The following is a 15,633-nucleotide window of genomic DNA, read 5'->3' as shown; positions in this document are numbered from 1 at the left end:
TAAAGGAACATTTCAAGGACCATAATAACTGCAGTGAGATGTAATGATTATAGTGCCAGGAGTGCACTGGTATCATCCCCCTCACCTACTATAAAGGAGTCAAACTGTTTTTGAACGGTTTGACTTCTTACCTGCAGTCTGCTGGGCACCATTTCTAATCTCCAATATCAACACCAGCGAGCCAGAAATTAATTGCCTGAGAGTGTCAGCTGATCACACACGAGTGGTTTAACACGATCATTTAAAAAAATATTTATAAACAGCCCTATATTCCATAGGAAGAATGTAATTTAATCCCAAGAATCATTGTTCAGCGATATATGCAAAAGTAATAAACAGCCTTGCATATTGTAACATGCTGTGTTTACATGTAAACCTAACCATTCTAAACTGCACGGTTATATTTCCTTAAAAATATATGAAAGCGTGGTGGGACAGAAAAGGAAGTGTTGACTAAACATAATCCTGGAACAAACATGGTAAATATTTGTTATGGTCCGAACAATTTATGGATACATAGCAAACATATTTGTGGTTTCATTTTGGGCAAAAAAACAGCAGGAAAGAAGGACAAAAATGGTGTGTGTGTAGCTGGGCCAATCGTGGGGGATCCTAAAACAAAAACAGACACAGGAAAAGCTAGTATCGTGAAATAAATCCAATAAGGTCAGAAGAGAGGAAGGTAGATCACAGCTAAAAAGAGACTTATTAAATCTTTTCCTGCAGCCACAATAAAAATAAATAAATTATTTGATTCTAAGAAACATTTGGCAGAGAAACACAATGTTTTAAGAGGAGAGATCGAGGAAGGAGAAAATTCATTCTTTCGTAATATACAGAACAATTTAGTCAACAACAAATGCTGGCAGAGAACATATTACGTTGACTAATTAGCCACTGGCGCTACGTCCCGGAAAGTCTTCCGGTATTTGAATGGCGAATAATGTTTAGTTTTTGAACACACTGATAAACTAGATTCATGTGTGGTTTTGTATTAAGGTTCCAAAAGATGAAGAATAAAAGAAAACTGGAAAGGAAAAAATATATATATATATTACATATAAGATCTGCACCAGATATTTCGTCACTGTTTCCAAATAATCAATAAAAAATAACTAGTTAGAGCATTGATATGCAGTACTGAAGATGTGCAGATCATTCAGATCTCGGATCTCAAAGCATATGCTACTATCGATATTGGAATATATTTTGTAATTGTTGGCAAGGTGGATCTCCGTGAATTCTTAATTTATTAGCAAGCATCATTCGGTCGCGTGGCACGTATTAAAATGGATAGAGGTCTGAACAGGAAGTGTTCATCTTCGATTTAGAGAACAATGTCAGCTTTCACAAAATACATTTGTCAGCTGTGTACGTGCTTGTGTAAGATTAGAGTGCACAACACCTTTGACATTGGCTTACTGCATCATAGTAAATGCTGGAAAAAAAGACGTCTGCCCTTAAGATAACATTTTCTACAAAAACTCCTCTTTACACAGAAAAAAAAAATGAAATGTATATTAAACTGCACTCTAGATCTGTCTCAAAGGAAAATAGCTTGTAGGCACTTAAAGGAACACTAAATTTAAAAATAAATATGGCAAGTCAGATGTCTTCTGAATCCTTAGTAGGTTATCATACAAAAAGGGCAATTGCTGCAGCTGGCATATGCACAGCAATCTATCAATGCAAGGTTTCTCCATGTAAAGAGCTGAGTCTGATGCTTCCTGGACTAATCACATTTGGCGTCATCATGCAGTACATGGAGACACCAAACACTTAGAGCTTCAAAAATTTAAATATCTTAAGGATGTAGCAGCTCTGATGGCTGTTTGAGCTATATTAGGATGCAGTGTTTTTGGTGCTTAGAGTGTCTCTAAAAAAAACAAAAAAAAAAGGGAAGTTACCAAAAACTAATTTTAGTACATCTGAAATCTGAATGTTATTACATCTGAAATGTCTTTGTTCTGCATGTAATGGTGAATTAATCACATCTGAATTGATAGGTTTCAATGCACACTGCTTTAACGCTGCCGTCAAGATAACTTAAAGTGTCACTATAGGCACCAAAATAACTTTAGCTTAATAAAGCAGTTTTGGTGTATAGACCATGCTTTCTGCAGTCTCACTGCTCAACTCTCTGCAATTTAGGAGTTAAATGACTGTTAAACAGTCCTAGGCACATCTCCATGGTTGTGACTTATAAAACCATCCTAAACAGTTCCTGTAAAGAGAGATCTAATGCTTACACTTCCTTTATTGCACACTCTGGTTAATTTAGAATGTCTCATATTATGTTAATAGTCTTCTATGCACTGCAGGAGCCTTATGTGTGTGGTTAAGGAGCAGGGGATAAACACTTCTAAAGCAAAGGAATATCTGATTGAAAATTAACTTGGTTTTCCAATGAGGGCGGTGTTAACAGCCAGGGGAGGTATGGCTAGGGCTACATAAACCGAAACAAATATGATCTAACAAAATTGAGTGATTACCGAATATACTCGAGTATAAGCCGACCCGAATATAAGCCGAGGCCCCTAATTTTACCCCAAAAAACTGGGAACGTATTGACTCGAGTATAAGACTCATACAAATGTAGCTACTGGTAAATTTCTAAATAAAATTAGATCCTAAAAAAATGATATTAATTGAATATTTATTTATAGTGTGTGTGTGTGTGATGCAGTGTGAGTGTGTGTGATGCAGTGTGAGTGTGTGTGATGCAGTGTGAGTGTGTGATGCAGTGTGAGTGTGTGTGATGCAGTGTGAGTGTGTGTGATGCAGTGTGAGTGTGTGTGATGCAGTGTGAGTGTGTGTGATGCAGTGTGAGTGTGTGTGATGCAGTGTGTGTTTGTGTATGATGCAGTGTGTGTTTGTGTATGTGTTGCAGAGCCTTGGTGGGGGGGGGGGGCATTTTTATTATTATTATGTTTTTTATTTATTATTTTAATAAATTTTTTTTGTTAAATTATTTTATTATTATTTATATTTTTATTTTTTTTTCGTCCCCCCTCCCTACTTGATACATGGCAGGGAGGGGGGCTCTCACTCCCTGGTGATCCAGTGGCATTGGCAGTTCAGTGGAGGGGGACTGGCAGAGAGCGTTTACTTACCTCTCCTGCAGCTTCTGTCAGCTCCCTTCTCCTCCGCGCCGGTCCGGTCAGCTCCCCTGTCAGCTCCCAGTGTAAGTCTCGCGGCCGCGCTATGACCCCGCGGCTCTCGCAAGACTTACAGTGGAGCTGACAGGGGAGCTGACCGGACCAGCGCGGCGGAGAAGGGAGCTGACCGGACCAGCGCGGAGGAGAAGGGAGCTGACCGGACCAGCGCGGAGGAGAAGGGAGGTAAGTAAACGCTCTCTGCCAGTCCCCCTCCTACACAGCCCCTTGTCTGTATTATGGCAATATAAATTGCCATAATACAGACATTGACTCGAGTATAAGTCGAGTTGGAGTTTTTCAGCACAAAAAATGTGCTGAAAAACTCGGCTTATACTCGAGTATATACGGTATGTACTATACACTAAAACAGCTTCATCAAGCTAAAGTTGTTTTGACCTCTACAGTATTCCTTTACGGTTGATGTAAAATGGCTTGCCAACTAAATTTATTCTCGCCTAATCTTAACAACTCAGAGATGAAAAGTGGAGTATGTAAGAGATTGAGAACATAAAGGTTTTGAAATGACTGTTATACAGCAAACTCAAGGTTCACTATGCATTTTATCTTTATATATTATTTTTTTATTTAACATTGAAATTCTATGAAACTACAACTGGAGAGAGACCACTTTTAAATAGAATAATGTAGAGTTGACTTTAAGCAGACATTAAATTCTGTCCAATTGAGCTAGACGGCAAGCAATTAAAAATGGAATAATAATTTTGCTACCATTAAAAACATTAAACCAGGATTTGTTAACAATCCTCAGCCACTTCAACCTCTGTAGAAGATGCAGATTTCCAGCAAAAATAGAACATTCTGAGATGACTGAACATTTTTTTTTTTTTTAAAGGCAAACACAGGAAAAATACAACTGTGGCTCAGCACTTGGGTCAAGTGTCTCTGCCGGAAACCCCTCTGCTCTGGAACAGGATTTCTGGAGTGATTTGGGTGATATCACACAAACACCAGCTGAGGCTTGATGGAGGGTTTAAAAAAAAAAAAAAAAAGGTATCTTTACAGGCAACGGTAACTTTAGCTCTTCTTTGGAGGTTTTGTCAGAGTCCCACATCGGTTTAAGCTTCTCGATGTGACCGGACCAGGGTTCGTTTACAATTACAATATGCCAAGTGACACATAGGACTACAAAAGGGTGCATTTAACCCTTGTCACAATCTTTTACTACACAAGCAGATGGCAGAATTTAACACCAATCACAATTTGAGGTTGGGTTCTAGGCGGAGTAATACATCACGCTAATATAATTATCGTTAGTGGAGTGTGAAATTCTGATATAGAATTAAAAAGGGTGCTTGCAGCCATAATGTTTCAAAAATCTGACTATATAAGAACATGAGGTCTAATGAAACCAACAACTGACTGAGCTGTATTATTCTGCATTTAAAGGACCGCTATAGGCACCCAGACCACTTCAGCTTAATGAAGTTGACTGGGTGCCTGGTCCAGCTAGGTTTAACTCTTTTTTATATATAAACATAGCAATTTCAAAGAAACTGCTATGTTTATATAAGGGTTAAGCCAGCCTCTAGTGGCTGTCTCATTGACAGCCGCTAGAGGGCTTGCGTGTCTCTCACTGTAAAATCACAGTGAGAAGACGCCGGCGTCCATTGATAATGCTTTCCTATGAGACTGGCTGAATGCGCGCACGGCTCCTGCCGCGCATGCGCATTCAGCCGAGGAGGCGGAGAGCAGGAGGAGAGCTCCCCGCCCGGCGCTGGAATAAGAGGTAAGTTTAACCGCTTCCTCTCCATCCAGCCCCGGCTGGAGGGGGTCCCTGAGGGTGGGGGCACCCTCAGGGCACTATAGTGACAGGAAAACGAGTATGTTTTCCTGGCACTATAGTGGTCCTTTAAGTTGCGTCTTGGATATCATTCACACCAGGAACATTGAGAAACACTGTGAGATGGGAAGAAGTATGTGATTAAAGTGAGATGTTATTATACATTTAATATTTACAAATATTAATGTCTAAAAAATACAGGCGAGAGCAGTATTTTATTTGACAGCACATTAATTTGTTTTTTAAATCAGCAGTCACAAGTGTGACAGTATACTCTTGCAATACACAGAACCAACTTGGGGTTCTCTCTATGGAATTCGTTTAAACACATTTTGTATTTTAGGGAGCAGTGATGCAAAATCATACATGAAAGCAGCACTAACACACTAAACGATTTTCCTCTTCTCTTCCTCTCTCAGAATCTGCTCTGATTTTCTTTATTTCTGATCTACTTTTTTTTTTATAGAAGACAAATTAAGGATTACTTTGTCTTATTCCATTGTACAGCGCTACGGAATTTGCTGGCGCTATATAAAAAATAAAATAATAATAATAATAATAATAATAATAATAATAATAATAAGTTTTTCCTATGCTTGACTTTCTTTGACCAAAGGAGGAGCTTGAGTTAGCTTTATTTCCTGTGTCAAGGAGGAGGGCGAGTATTGTGGGAAAACTTTCTTTGACACAGTTGAAATGGAGCAGACTTAAACTCCTCCTTGTGTCAGAGTCAAGCGTAGGAAAAGTACAAGACAAAGTAGTCCCTTATTTGGTCTTCTTTTTTTCTTTTTTTTCTTTTTAAAGAAAACTAGATCAGATATGAAGAAAAGAAGACCAAATTCTGAGAGAGGAAGAGAAGAACAAACCATAGGAGAAAAGTAAGTTTGGCATGACAGCGCCACTTTAAGCATCAAAACATGAAGAAGAAGAAGAAGAAGAAGAAGACGAAGACGAAGACGAGAAAAAAAAAAAAGAGGATATACAAAAGAATTTGATTTCACAACGTCAGATTAGTGAAAGAATATTCAATAAATGTATAACCATTGTACAGCACTGCGGAATCTGTTGACGCTTGATAGATAATGATAACACAATAATAAATAAGCAGTATACTAAATTATAACGCAGAGCATTATGTGCATCAGCTAAAGATTAGTCCCAAAGGGAAATGTTCGCCAACAAAAATGGCTTTTAAAGAAATGCTTCCTCTTTCCTGTATAATGAATAATTTGTAACAAGTGGAAATAAAAAAATAAATAAAAATGTGGGGATGGAGGGGGTGACAAAAACACAACCACGATTGTAGAACAAGAACAATTAACTCACAGAGCAAAAAAAATAAAAAGTGTTGCAGAAAAACACATTTGATGTGTGACAGAATGTTTATTTGTAGGATGTAAACCATCACGTTTAGCACATACAGTAAAGCACAGAATATTTTGGGGGCTCTAATTAGAAGATACTTAGGGACACTATAGGCACTCAGACCACATCATCTCAATAAAGTGGTCTGGGTGCCATGTGCCCCTAGTTTTAACCTTGCAAAGCATTGCCATTCTGCAGGGCCATCCACGAAGAGAGCAGGGTGGCATGGGTTAAAAGGTAATTTAGCCCTTTATGGGGCAAGGCTGTCACCTAAACTGTGACACACACACACACACATATATATATATATATATATATATAAATATTAATTAATTACTATTAGTGTGTGTGTGTGTGTGTGTGTGTGTGTGTGTATACACATACACACACACACACACACACAAACACAATACAACATACCTAAGGATACTAATAAAAACCAGCAATACATCAAGGATATGACAAAGCCACAATGGAGTCATGCAAGATGTGGGTCTCCTTCCTACTTAGGTTATAATTATGAAACGTACAATTCCGTGCCACTTAACATGAGACGCACTAAACTCTTGGCGAGTTGTAGGTTGTGGGTGAAAAAAATAATAAATTCTCTCAAAAGCAACGGGAGAAGATACCTACATAGCCATTAGAAAATCATTGTGAGGCCACCCCAAAACACGCCTGTCACAAAACCATGAGGTGCGATCCCCAGGGAAAAAAAACCTCCCCATTTCTACCCTGTATTCTTATGTCTTCGTATTTCTCTACTCTTGTTATTAGTCCCCTCAGACTAATCATTGTACAATTGATTTTTGTACTTACATTTTATCTTATGTAACAATTACTGTGTACAAGAGCAAACAAACAATGTCCTCATGTTGAATTATGACTGATGTAAAACCTTCCATAAAGTTTTCAAATTAGAAGAAAAAATAAAAAAATAAAAAAAACAGAGTAGTGAGGGCCTTTTGTAAACTGCTAACCAAATAACAAACCAAATACAATTTCTGATTCACCTTATTGATGTCTTAAAAACTACCAAGCTTTCAAATTGTCTCTGGTTCTGGCCATATTAAATACAGACATTTGCACAGTACTATGTATACAGACACACAACCAAAATACACGAGATCTGTTGCACATCCCCAGAATGTGCAATATTGAAGCTGTTCAAAGACCGCTTATATTAAAGAACACTGGGAATTCAGCTACATTATAAAGCCATATCATGCTTAACCTCCCACAACATCAAAGTACACAAATCAGGCAAATCCCATATGAAATGTGCTGCTTACGTAGGAAGAGAGTCTATTTTGCTTTAAAACACATTTAGGCTGGTACTTGACAAAATATATGCTGTGTGTTTCTCTTGTTTCTTATTAAAGCAGGCCACTCAGCTTTATGGAAGGTTGAGGGCTCCTTTGGACATTTGGTACACACAATATAAAATTCTGATATACAACAGCAATGAAAGGAATGGAATAATCAGTAAACGAGAACATTGACTAAGCTTTTTCCCCCCTAACATTTTTTTTTAATCAATTAAATTGCAAAGTATAAAATATTTTTTATTTTATTTAATTTACTTATAGTTTAATGTTGGGAACTATATCTGTTGTAGCTAATCAGAGGCAGTGCTACAGGTCACAATCCGTCATTGTTGTCCTCAATTTTATTCTATGGTTTCTGCTTCAAATACACCATACAAACAGTGCTTTTTTGGAAAACATCTGCAATTCAGCATTTTGCATCTCAATTTTGAAATCATAAGAAATCAGTATTAAGTAAATTACAAACAGTATTTCAAGATGTACAACACATGTGATCAAACTCCTGACCGAAACATTTACAATGCAAAGTTGCCTTATTAACCCCTTAAGGACCAAACTTTTGGAATAAAAGGGAATCACAACATGTCACACATGTCATGTGTCCTTAAGGGGTTAAAGGGACACTAAAGGCACCCTGGCAACTTCATCGCATTAAAGTGGTCTTGGTGTACAGTCCCTGTTCCCTTTAGTCCTGCAATGTAAAACATTGAAGTTTTAAAGAAACGGCAATGTTTACATTGCAGTATTAAGACTGCCTCTAGTGGCTGTCTACCAAACAGCCTTGAGAGGTGTTTACTGGAGTTTCACAGAGTTTTCATCTGTGAAACGACGCTCAATGTCCTCACACTCTGCATGAGGACCTCCAGCGTCAGAGAAAACCCCATAGAAAATAAATAAGTCAATGCTTTTCAATAGGGAAGGCCATGCACATTAATTTCTCCACCAGCTTACGTTAGAAGAGGTGGAGCACGACTGAATCCCCACAAGTAAAACCTTTATATAATAACATTACATTAAATGGCATATCCATCCAAATATAGCATGGCCCTTACCTTTTTGGCAGTGATCAGCTGACCAACATCGAGGCGCAAATTCATTATTAATCGAGGTCTTAGTACAAAAGGACTTTGACTCCATAGCGCCAGGACAAAGGTCCCCACACTCCTTTGGTGACTTATTCCCAACTATATAATTGTTGTAGACAGCATCCAGGACAAGCGACCAATCCACGGTAGAAAGGTAACACAAGTCTGAGTTCTTCTCAATCCGTATAGCGCCTCGTGTGATATTCCTTAGACTATGCAAACCAATTTCCTTCAGGTCAGTCATCTCAAAGATGACTAGGGCATAATTGTAAAACAGAGATTTTCCACGGATAACTGTAAGGTTTGGAAAGAGATCACTGAGGCTCTCCAGGCCTGAAACCCGAAAAAGCAGGAGATAGTCCGTAATAACAGCTAGCTTGGGAAACCGGAGGTTTCGAAAGTCTTCCGCCTTAGCATTGGAGATGAGAAGAATCTGCAGATACCCTTCAATTATAACACAGTCTTCAAGCCTTTTAAGCTCATGCACATCGTTACGAATGTCCTGATAAAGGCAAACTGTGGAGAAAAAAAAAAAAATTTAAATTAAAAAGAGGTTATGCAATGTGCCACTAACAGACATTCAAAGAATATTTACAAACTCTGTTACAAAGATATAAAATGTGTGTGCACACAAAATTGGGAAAAATAATGTCCTCAAGGGATTATAAACACATTGTAAACCATAAGATCAAGAGACCCAGTTACACTCTCAGGCAGCAGAAAAGGGGTCAGAAGAAGAGCTAGGGTAACAGAAATGTGTTATTTCTAGCTCCTTAGCTCCTCTTCCGACATATTTTGTACCACTATGAGATGGGGGGTGGAGGGGGTGTAACTCCCCCCCTATCTCAAACAGGTTCGTAGAAGTTACACAGCGCAGTGACAGTTAAATCATGCACTAAAGTGATCTGTCCCTTATTTATTTTCCTTTGGTTTTCTTTTCCTTAATCACACTGAATTTTACAAAGTATATTTTCTCCCTTGCCACTTTATTTATATTTGGTATCTGTTCTGCCTTGTACCGGATACCTGGGTGCAGTCATTTTGCTCTCCTCTGTCTAAGACGCCTGCTGTTAGCCCTTTTGTGGGATGACTTTACTGATGGACTGTGGGTAAATTTGACTAGTAACAAACAGAACCTTGCTTTAAGATCCATCAATTGTTAACTTGACTGCTGTATAGAAGTGGGTCCTACAATTCCTTATCTGGTTTATGAAAACTATAAAAAAAAAAAAAGAGAGAGAGATTCGGACACAGGGAGTTAAATAGAAGTAGATTACATGCATTGTATTTTTAGTGACAAATCCTCTTTAAGACGAATAACGCATAGATTTGAGTGTTGCTATTGTCTCAAATGACAATGATTGATATTGAATCAAGTAAACGGTGATGGAGGTAAAACAAAACATTTACAGTATTATTAATACTAGAATTTTAAACCTCGTCAGTAATAAGAATGAGGAGATTTACAATTTTTTTTTTATCGTATGTTGTCTAGCAACAGGAGCCTGATAGGATGTTTATTTAAACCTCTTCTACATTGTCAAAACACTTATTTAATGTATATTGCTTGCTTTAACTTTATAGTTTGCCCTGGTTTCAAAACAGATTTTGTAAGTTATTATAAGCACATGTTTTAACTGTAGTGGAATAACACTATTCTATGAATCTCAAAAATGTCTAAGGCTAGTTTTATGCGGCTTGTACTTGGACAAGGTTCAACATATCCTGGGTACCAGATTGCTATGGCGACTAGAAATCAGCACACAGTGCTGGTGGTTTACAGAAATTAAATTAAAGCACTGGTTCACTGCACGGTTTGTCCCTCATTCACACGTTTGCATGAACGGCAGAGTCCGCCGAGTTACAGAAAGCACGCTGTTGGCAGATGCAGTGGATGCTACAAGTCTCATTTGTGTAGTGTGGGTGAATGATAAGCGAAGGTTTCAGTACCACTTGGCATGTTAATTCAGGTCCTTAAAATGACGCTCCTACAAAAATAACATATTTGTGATACTTTGGGGTTAGGCCCCCATTGATGAATAGGATGAATAAAATATTGAGGAGCAATTCATTGCAGAGTTTGTAAAGAAAGAAAAATTTTAACCAAGTACACTTAATACACTTTGGATTCCAGACACAGCCTCAGTAACATTACAGCTCCAATCACCCTTTCCTTTGCCACTGCCTACATATTCCTTATATCCATCCTCAAAAGTTCTGTACGGTCAAGCATGGCTGAAGGGCAACATCTCAAACCTTTTTATTCACATGCTGTGTCAACACACGACTGATTTATTTATTTGGCTTAGACTGCTTCACTTGCACCAGAAGGTTGTAAAAGGAGTGTGGGGGAGGGAGAGCAAAGTATCAGGATTACACCTTACTCACACAGTTCCTGAACTGCAATGCCAAATAATGTCTTTGTTTTTTTTTATGGAATTATTTAGAAACAAATAATTGGAGGGTATGCCAAACAACTCTCATCAGTAATTAAAGGGACACTATAGTGTCAGGGAAACAAAATCTGCCCCCACCCTCAGGTTCCCCTGCCCCCGTGGCGCTGAAAGGGTTAAAACCCCTTCAATAGCTCACCTAATTCCAGCGCCGCCATGCTCCTTTACCTCTCCTCCCCCGCCGACGTCAGCATCCTCGTCCGACGTCACAGGACGCTCTGCGTGATTGAGGCATAATATGCCTCAATCATTGCAGATGCGCCTCTAAAAAGATTGTAGAAAAAAAAAAACAAGAGAAAAACAAAAAGTGATGAAAAAAATGAAAAAACAAAAAAAATACTTGAAAAATTAAAAAAATGTATATACAGTCCAGTATATACATTTTTAAAAAAATTTTATCAAGTATTTTTTTGTTTTTCAATTTTTTTCAGCACTTTGTTTTTCTCGTTTTCTTTTTTTCTACAATCTTTTTTGGTCCAGATGATCAGTGTCAATTGCGGATAGGGCTTACATATCCCTATAAAGTTGTCTTATATTACAATGCTGGTTATTCAGAGGTATATCTATTGGGGCTAATTTTATTTATTTCTTTGTTAGCATATCACCTAAGGTGGTGTAGAGTTTACATAAAACAAATTAAGGTGACAATTTGATTTGTGACACATTTCTACTGTATTTAAAAAATTCTTATTGAAAACAATAATAAAGATACATTTTACTTTATATCTATAAAGTGCGGTATCATATGATTTTTTTTGTGATTATTGAAGGTACTTATTGTGGGCTACCTTGATACCTACCACCATTAGGATAAAAGAGTGCCAGTGCATATTTTTTCTATTTTCTTCGAAAAGACCGTATTTGAAGCAAAACACATGCAGGGAATGACTATACTATAGTGTCCCTTTAATCCTAAACCTCTCTGCTAATCACTACTGATATTAGCAAAGGGAATTTCAAGATAAAACAGAGTGGTATGTTGCTGCCTTCTACTGGCCATTTTCAGTATGACAGCTTCATATAGCTTGCATTGGAAATAGTATGCCCAGTGCATTGCGAGCAGTGCTGGACAACTGACAAAGACCAGGATCGATAAAAATGCCATCGGGGCATGGAGTGACCCATGGAGATCTCCCAATCACCAAATCCAGTGACATTTAAAGGGCTATATGGAGTGCTGAGTTTCAGCGCTGCATTCAGTTCATCAAAAAGTCTGGGACCACTACAAATGTCACAAGAAGGCAGGGGGAAGCCCCAGGTATCTTATGATACCAGAGTTTCCTGATGTAGGCATCAACATAGAGATTTAAATTCCCATTGAAAGTACTGCATGCCAATTTCACTTTGAGCTCTGCATGCCGCTTACCTGTGAGTCTGGGGCTAATAAAATGTCCCCAGCTGACTGAGGGAGCCCCAGGTATCTATTGACAGCTGGGTTTCCTGGTGTGAGCAGGGATTTAAACCTGCTCATACCGCACTGTAAGAAAATAAATTTAAATCCCCATTTAAATGGCTGATTGCAACACTCACTTCAAACAGAGCAGTCAGTCAGTCTGTGGCCACTAATTCTGGACCCATCTGACAGCGGAGACCCTCAGGGGTTCCTTGATACAAGCAGGGATTTAAGCCATGCTGGTACTTTTACTGCATAGCGGTCTACGCCATCACTAGGCATTAAAGTCCTGCACGAAGGACTGATCCTTAAGTGGTTAGGTATTCAAATGCCCGCACACACTGGTTTTCTACATAATCCATCAAGTGCAATTATTTTTGGCAGAGGGTAGGAAAGTTTCTGCAAAGTTACTGCTTAGCCAGAGGTTTCAGAACTGCCTTTTAAAGTCTACCAAGGCTCTCCCCTCCCCATGAGGGCCACTACCATAATGATCATATTACTATAGTGCCCAGAAGGGGGCACATTCTGGTTTCTAGCATAGAGATTCACTTCAGTTACTACCTTGGCCATGTTATGTCTGATAGCTTTGAGTGTATGTAGAATTCACTGCCAAAGTAAATGCATTTTTTAAAGCGGTTCCTGTGGGATCCTTGACTATAAGACCACACAAGATAAGAGATAACCTTCCCTTTAATGCATTATGGAGTTAAAAACAAAGCTTATAAAAAAATAAAAAAAAAAAAAAAAAAATGCTAAATGTTCATTTTGAATTTAAAATCAACAAGATTTGCAGTGAACAGGAACTGTGTGTGATTTTCCAGTGGGACAGCTATACACATCCTTCACATTAACATGCAAGGGGGTTTGTGGAATATGTAGTTTAATTTCAACTGAAAGCTCTACAGCATATTGGAGAAATTACAGTGAAAAGATTCATGCATACAAAAACTATTAAAAACCTCCAAAATTGAACATTCCAAGACCATAACCACTACATTGTGCTGTATGGGTTATGGTGTCGTGAGTGCACTGGCAACCTCATATGTCTAACCATTTGTAAGGCTAAACTCATTGACCAAGAGCACACTGACTCTGACAAACTCAGCCAATTAGCCTGCCCTGCAGGGACTCAGCAGGGCTTAGAATTGTTAAAGCCAACTCCTTGCAAGAGGCTGTGACCAGCACCCGCTGGACACCAGGTAAGTTTCCAGAAGTTAAAGGAAGACTGCAGTCACCATTACAACTGCATCTACAAAGGTACTTAAAAACTATAGCTTTAGGAATACGTTTGTATTCCTAACACTATAGTGTTCCTTTAATAAACAATGAATCCTGAACAAACAATGCTATCAAACAAAACAGCCCAGCAAATTGAATTTGCTCAAAAGTGGGAAAATGGTAACTGGAAACTTTAGAATTACTAATGTATATTATATTATGTCAGATGTAGCAGATACATTCTTCCATGGAAACTGGCAGCAAGTCTATAAAGCATGGTGATTATGCTAGACAAACCTGAATTTCTAGCACAGACCTGAAAATGTACAACCTGTCCGACAGAATTAAACAAAATAAATACGTTAAAGCGACAGATGGACGAGACAAACACTAATCTCAAAGTGCCTGAGTTGGTAGTGTGGCTGGAAAGTGAAAAGATCGGAGACAATGGTGGTGACTAACCTTTGACACTGAAGTTGTTGAGGACCTACGATGCACAGGCAATGAAATGGCACTTTGGCACACTGTATCTATTTATTGTGCTGCTCTAAGAGCACGGGTGGCCAAAAGGTAGATGTCAAGCAGTTTGAGATGTACGACTACCATGACAACAGCTGTTGATGACCTTTTAGACAACCCAGCTGTCTGAAATGCACTGATAGGAGCAATAGTAGAATCTTGCAGTACATGTTCCAGGCACTCATCAATTTGGACCCAGGAATCTATATCAGGTTATCCAAGGACAGACACAGTTACCTACTGTGCAGTAGGGTGTGTGACGCAACAAGGAACAGTAGGAACTGTCAGGTTTTTCCTTACAGGATTTCTATAAATTTTGGTGATAAACAAGTGAAGGATAAAGTGAGACTTGCATCCTGTTTTTTCACACAACAGGATCCATCGCTTAGCAGAAGCAACTAGTGTGGGAGGCATATTATGACAGTAAAACCTTTACTTAACTGTGATAATATTTAAGCTGTGTTCTGCTAGTAGCTGTCTCTTATCAGCAGAGGATGGAAGAAAATTACAAGCTGTTTGTACAGAGAAACACTTGTCTAGCCTTCTACAATGACACACTGAGATAATATGGTGCCCTCCCACCATGATCAGGTCACCGGGGTGGGGGGTGGACAGCGACCAGGTACACATTATTGTGAATGATGTGAGGAATGTCAGTAACAGACTGTGTTTAAACCTCTTCTTTAAGTAACAATTTAAAAACCTGTTTAAAATAATTCAAATATATTATTATATTTTCACCTAAGCAATCTATGGTATATTAAAAATCTAAACAGATTTTAAAATGACCAGATTACCATATAAAAAGTGTTAAAATGCTATGAGATTTTTCACATAACAAAAAAATTTAATGAATATAAAAAATAGCCATAATTTGCTTTATATAGCCAAGAACCAGAATTTTGCAAAAAAAAAAAAAAAAAATTAAATATGAAATTTAAATTTCTTAAAAGAGACACTGTAAACAAAACAGTCACAGTTTACCAGAGTATATTGTACGATTATGATACCCTTGGGTACTGTCCTACCATTTTCAGTTAAAACATTTCAGCGGTTTCACAAAACCAGAGGTTTGCCTGGCACCTAAAGCACAGCCAATTGTCTGTTGCTCAGACAGAACATTACCTGGCTGTGGCTGATTAGCCACCACCGTAATTTGCCAGGGACCATGAGTTGCAAACATTTCATTACAGATTTTAAACATACTTTCTGATCAAAGATTTCAGAGCCCTTACAAGTTAGATGGTTATGGTGTAAAGATGATAGCCGTCTTAACACGAGACAATATTTTAAAAGCTTGGCACATTTTTAAA

General features: G+C 38.2%; 1 protein-coding gene across 1 annotated transcript in view; it reads right to left on the bottom strand.

Moving 5' to 3' along the window:
• Positions 1-15,633, bottom strand: part of IGF1R (insulin like growth factor 1 receptor) — a 180,329-nt gene that overhangs the window by 149,386 nt on the left and 15,310 nt on the right. Inside the window, exon 2 of the mRNA XM_063448856.1 lies at positions 8,705-9,253. Coding sequence (XP_063304926.1) covers positions 8,705-9,253 — 549 coding nt within the window. The remainder of the gene's footprint in view (positions 1-8,704; positions 9,254-15,633) is intronic.

This window comes from Pelobates fuscus, chromosome 3 (assembly GCF_036172605.1).
Source record: "Pelobates fuscus isolate aPelFus1 chromosome 3, aPelFus1.pri, whole genome shotgun sequence".
Lineage (NCBI taxonomy): Eukaryota > Metazoa > Chordata > Amphibia > Anura > Pelobatidae > Pelobates > Pelobates fuscus.
Note: the sequence above shows the minus strand (reverse complement) of the source record. Positions and strands in the feature narration are given on the sequence as shown.